Source organism: Mus pahari, chromosome 5, assembly GCF_900095145.1.
Source record: "Mus pahari chromosome 5, PAHARI_EIJ_v1.1, whole genome shotgun sequence".
Taxonomy (NCBI): Eukaryota; Metazoa; Chordata; class Mammalia; order Rodentia; family Muridae; genus Mus; species Mus pahari.
In genome coordinates, this window is record NC_034594.1 from 14,588,572 (window position 1) to 14,594,909 (window position 6,338).

At 40.5% G+C, this 6,338-nt stretch overlaps 1 protein-coding gene across 3 annotated transcripts in view; it reads right to left on the reverse strand.

Moving 5' to 3' along the window:
* The window catches only part of Bend6 (BEN domain containing 6), a 59,667-nt gene that overhangs the window by 25,398 nt on the left and 27,931 nt on the right, over positions 1-6,338 (reverse strand). For 2 of the 3 annotated variants that reach the window (XM_021198857.2, XM_029538867.1), the window contains exon 3: positions 408-585. In XM_021198857.2, the coding sequence (XP_021054516.1) occupies positions 408-585 (178 nt within the window). Of the gene's footprint in view, positions 1-407; positions 586-3,632; positions 3,742-6,338 lie in introns of all 3 variants that reach the window. The other variant, XM_029538866.1, reaches the window with a different exon arrangement.

The window sequence follows — 6,338 nt, forward strand, 5'->3', positions numbered from 1 at the left end:
GATGGCTGACTAGGCCATCTTCTGCTATATATGCAGCTAGAGACACGAGCTCTGGGGGTACTGATTAGTTCATATTGTTGTTCCTCCTATAGAGTTGCAGACCCCTTCAGTTCCTTGGGTAATTTCTCTAGCTCCTCCATTGGGGGCCCTGTGTTCTATCCAATAGATGACTGTGAGCATCCACTTCTGTGTTTCCCAGGCACTGGCATACCCTCACAAGAGATAGCTATATCAGGGTCCTTTCAGCAAGATCTTGCTGGCATGTGCAATCGTGTCTGCGTTTGGTGGCTGATTATGGGATGGACCCCCGGGTGGTCTTTTTCATTTTTAACTGTTGATCTGCAATTGTACCATATTTTACACATTTTGTCCCTTTTATCTAAAATGCCAGTCCTTTTGAGGTTTACCTTGCAGCATGACCAAAGACTGTCGCAGCCGGCTGTTCTCCTTTCGAATGCTTCTTAGTTTTTCTTTCAGGCTTTCGATTTTGTTACAAAGTTCCTCCTTGGATAGTTCTGTTAAGGGTGTTTCCTCATCGCTCGAACTCTCCCCAGGCAGGAAAGCATTTCCTGAATATGGGTCTCTCTAAAACATAAAGCAGGGACAACAAAAGACACTTGGCAGTTCCTTTAACAGCTACCTCATGCTCTGTATGCCAACGCCTCTTAGCAGACCTCGGCACGTCTGCCTCCACACACAACTGCTATAACGCATGGTCCCAGCTTTGTCCTCTACCCTCCAGAACTCAGGACAGGACACATGAAAAGGTTCGTGTTCCCGTTTCAAATAGGAGATAGGAGTCTGAATTTCTGCGTAAGTGGTGAAAAGCAAAATATTTTACAGCTCACTGGACTCAGTAAGGCCACTGTTAAAACCTGGGCTCAGTTAAAAAAAAAAAAATGCCAGGCAGTGGTAGCACACGCCTTTAAGCTCAGCACTTGGGAGGCAGAGGCAGGCGGATTTCTGAGTTTGAGGCCAACCTGGTCAACAAAGAGAGTTCCAGGACAGCTGGGGCTATACAGAGAAACTCTGTCTCAAAAAAACAAAAACAAAAACAAAAAACAAGTTAAACAAAACAAAACAACCCAAAAAACCTGGGCTCCTGAAAGATGGAGCCTGTCTCATGCCAAGTACTTCAAAATCTGACTTTTACTCTAGGTTAGCATGCTAGGCATGGTGACACACATCTCTAATCCTAGGACTGTGGCATTAGAGACAGATCAGCCAGAGACACAGAGAGTTCCAGGTCAGTCTGGGCTAGTCAGAAACAACAACTTGTCTGTCTTTCTTTCTTTCTTTCTTTCTTTCTTTCTTTCTTTCTTTCTTTCTTTCTTTCTTTCTTTCTTTCTTTCTTTCTTTCTTTCTTTCTTTTTCTTCNTTTCTTTCTTTCTTTCTTTCTTTCTTTCTTTCTTTCTTTCTTTCTTTCTTTCTTTCTTTCTTTCTTTCTTTCTTTCTTTCTTTTTCTTCCTTCCTTCCTTCCTTCTTTCCTTCCTTCCCCCTTTCTCTTCTTTCCTTCCTTCCTTTCCTTTTTTTTTTGAAGCTTAGTAAGCTTCCAGCAAATTCTTGCTCTGCACATCAGCTACAGGATGATTTGTAACCATTAAAAACAACACTGCACCACGTAAGGACAGTGGTCACACACAGGAACAAGGACAGGGTGGCAGCTAAAGCAGTTACAGGAGGTCCTCTAGTGTGCTGTTGGTGATGTCATTTCTAATGATATATTCATTTGGTGGTAATATGCGAAGCCACACTTTCAATATATGTGTTATTCTGTATGCATTTTGAATTTCCATAAGATGTTCTTTTTAATTCTCTAGTAAATAGAAGCAAGGAATGGAGTTGGCAGGTAGGGCATTTGCTGGGCATGCATAGGACCCTGGGCAGCTTCTCCAGCCTACAAGGTCAATGTCCAGTAAGCACATGTTCATAGAACACAGTGACTTTTTTACAATCTTAGAGCCTCCGTCTTCTATCTTTATACTTGTATCTTGTTTTGAGACTAGGTATCATTAATGAATAGTAAAAAAGTGTGCAAACTCTTTATGAAGAAAACAGCAAACCTTTACTGAACAATACCATCAGCATGGAAGGAAAAGTTCAGAGATTAAAAAGCCATAAGTAAAAAATATCAGTTATCCCCAAATTAAACTATATTAAGTCAACGTAATCTTAATACAAATTTGAAATTGACTATAAAGTCGTATGCATAAGAGCTAGGAATAACCAATGAATCCTTAGGGGATTATCAGGAATTGAGACTTCCTTATAAATTCAAGGTGTTATTAAAAATTCAGAATAATTCAGTTTGGTGCTGACAAAAGACAGTCAATATTGCCAAGAAATAGAGGTTAAAAACTAGATGTCTGAAGAGCTGTGATGTGGGACAGGTCTGGCAGCTCAGCAGGGATGTTAGGATCCACTCAGCCAAGGCTGCTGGGATGCTGGCCCATTGGGACTCAGAAAAACAGGTAAAGAAATGGATCCCTATCTCATTAAAACACATTTGCATGGACCACTGCTCTCAAACACATAGATTTCTACACACATAGACCCACATGTAGATGCTTCCATATGTGTACACATACACACACATACTCACACGCATACACCTCCACACACACTTGGCATGCAAACCTCTGTAGATACGTTAAGAATTTATACATCAAAAGCAAAATGCAAAAATTGTACAAGGAATATAAATGTACATTTTCTCAACTTGAGTGGGCATTTCCTAGATATAAAAATCACTGCTCACAGTATTTAAAAAAGCAAACTAAAATGAAGATTTTTATTCATAAGGCACAGTAAACAAGAAAAAAAGACCATAAAAGCCAATGGGAAATATCTGCAGTGTTGTTCATCAAAACAGTAACTCAATGGAAAAATGAATAAATAATATAAAGGGGGCATTTTACAGAACAGAGAACGTATATGACTCCTCAGTAAACACAGAGCGATTCAACCTCACTTGTGAGCACAGTGATGGTCAAGACCACCATCAATCATCATTTGGGCAAAGCCCAAGGAATCTGGCAAAACTAACCGGGGTGGGCAAGGACCACTGCTGCTCCATAATATTAGCAGGTGTTAGGCACAGAAACCAAGCTGTGAGCTGAGGAGGGTGGGTCAACTATGTGAGAGAGCCCCCCCCATCACTGTGGCTTCCATGGAACTGCAGACCGCAGCACGTGAGCAGGAAACCCCTTTCTACCTTACGTAATCTACTGTGTACTACTTGTATCTTTGCAATAACACATCACAAAAGTCTAAAATGTGGTGCACAGAGCAGGGAGACCTACAACAGGACACCTGCTCATACTCAGAGGCCAGGTGTGGGCCCAGAAGGCACAGGGTGGCATGGGGGAAAGCCACTGACTCTCATTCGCTTGTAGTAAGACATTTGGTAAAATTGTCACCTAGAATGGTTATGAAGGCAGACCACACACCAAGAATGCTGGACAGAGAATTTGGTGTGTTCTAGCTTTGTCAGTAATAGCACTTTGCAAGAAGATATAGGAAAGCACTGAGTGCGGGGGTGCAATTTAAATCAACTGAGTTCCATAATGTTTATCTTCAAGATTTGAGAAGCATTCCACAATTATTTCCCTAGGTCAGCAGGTTTCTTTCACCTTGGTTTTCTCAAGAGCTCCCCTGTGTGATATCTCAAGATGGTCCCATCCAATGAGATGCTGGGAGTCCAGGGAAACGTTCAAGTATTTGAAGGCCTTTAGGTAACTGCTATAAAATGGAGAGAAAAGAAGCTGAACACAGATTCGATAATAAAAGAAGAGATCCTCTCAGGCCCAGGATCTTTGACCAAATAAAATTTCTGGCTGGACTGAGTTGCAATAGAAACCAGCAGAATTATGTAGTTTGGAAGGCTATTAAGATTTTTAAAAAAGATTTATTTATTTTATGTATATGAGTACACTGTCACTCTCTTCAGACACAACAGTATAGGTCATTAGATCCTATTGAAGATGGTTGTGAGTCACCATGTGGTTATTAGGAATTGTACTCAGGACCTCTGGAAGAGCAGTCAGTGCTCTTAACCACTGAACCATCTCTCCAGCCCCAGCTATTAAGATTTTGAGGACAGCAAATGGACAGAGAAAGCACCACTGGATTTGGGAGCACAAGCTTTGTTTATCCCTGAGCAACTTCAAGCCCACATCAGCAAGCTGCAATAAGACATTTAATTAAAGCCAGAAATAAGATTTTTTTTTTTCGAGACAGGGTTTCTCTATGTAACCCTGGCTGTCCTGGAACTCACTTTTGTACACCAGACTGGCCTCAAACTCAGAAATCCACCTGCCTCTGCCTCCCCAGTGCTGGGATTAAAGGCGTGCGCCACCACGCCTGGCTCAGAAATAAGAATATTAACACTATTAATAAGAAAGTATAAATGCAAAAAGGCCTGCATGCTGCTTATGAGCATGTTGACTGTGGGGGACCTTCAGAAAATCATCTCATGTGTCAATGAGATGTTGGGAAAGGAGCCCTTCCATTCTCCAAGACTGAAACTTTTGCTGGACCTCACAGCCAGAGTTAATAATACATTTGGAGGTCACTTACGATTGCTAGCCTACTGTCTGCCCAGTTTAAAACAAACAAACAAACAAACAAAACAAAACAAAAACCACCCACCCATCCAAACAAAATCAACCAACCAACCAAAACCCGTGCCTTTAAGAGAACAATGTAACAGTCGACTTCACTTGCCTTGGACTTCCCATGTAATCTACCTTTGTCACCTAAGCTAATGAGTAGCTGTTATCTTAAACGGTGTGCTCTGCCATGCCTAAGGTGATGCATGTCTATCATTTGCTGAAGGTAGCCGATACAGAAGTTAAAAGCAACTTTGTAAAAGCTACCAGAAAAGTTAAAAGCACCCATTTATGGATACTGGTTGATAAACAATGACATTTGCAGAACTGTATTTTGTCTGGGTCAGTTGGGATCAGTTGGAGCCAGTGACTTAATCCCTTATAAAACTCTGTTAAAGATTTCTGTAAAGTACCCCATGTCTTCTCCTGTGGTGCTTTCTGTGCTGGTCAATAAATAGAGAGCAAGCCCTTTGTCAGGGACAGAGTCCAATCACAGCTATACACCAGACATACATAAACACAGTCACATACAGAAAGACAGACACCCAAAGACAGAACAGACAGACACAGAAGGACAGACATAGGGACAAATTCACAAGATCGCCTTCAGGCTGTCACAGACTCTCATACAAACATACAGTCAGGAGACCCAGGGAGCATGAAGTAGAGAGTTCAGATTGAACTCTCTTGGTTAAATGTCTCGAAGGGAAATTACTGGTGACTTGGAGTTAATCATTAATGCATTCAATCCATGCAGTCTTATAATGTCTAGTCAAATGAATAGAAACAAACAAGCAATTTCTAAACTACAAGTCATCCTCCTATATATTTCATACAGATATAACCTGTGGAGTATAATTACATCACATCAATGGATTTTAGTTGTTCTAGCCTGAAAAATAACCAAAAGTGGATACCTCTGTGAACTGATGGTAATATTTATTTGTTTCTCTAGAGAACATGTTTAACAATTTATATGCATCTCATAATACCAAGTCTTATGAATAATTTTGGAGAGTGAAATGCTTTTAGAAAAAAATCAGGAACAATTTAAGATTTCTATTATGATATTCATGTGCTACTAAATGATATATATGTAGTCTTATACAGTGTTTTATGAAGTGGGTCAGAGACGGGGATATGAGGGAGATGGTACTGCTTAAGGACATGTGAATAAAACATGCTACATATATTATAAAACACGTAAAAATGCATAAAACATGTATAAAATGTGTGAGTGTATAAAGACATACAAATAAAAATACAGAATGAACATGTCAGTAAGTTGTTCGAAGGAAAGGAGGGCAGTGGGGTAATGAGGACAGCCATGAGCCAGGTCTAAACAGAAGGGCAAAGAGTAAGTCTTAATGAAGAAATGCACCAATTTCCATAAAATATTTTGGGAACAAAACTATTTTCAGACAGTTTGATGATCTTTTGTTTAGATCAGAAAACAAAATTTGAACAATGTTATATCTGGTGCTGGCTGAAACAAAGCAGGAAAACTGTCTATTGTTTGTGTTTCTAACTTAACCTTATATATATATAAAAGCCGGGTGGTGGTGGTACACGACTTTAATCCCAGCTCTTGGGAGGCAGAGGCAGGTGGATCTCTGAGTTCGAGGCCAGCCTGGTTTACAGAGTTCCAGGACAACAGCCAGAGCTACACAGAGAAACCCTGTCTTGAAAGAGAGAGAGAGAGAGAGAGAGAGAGAGAGAGAGAGAGAG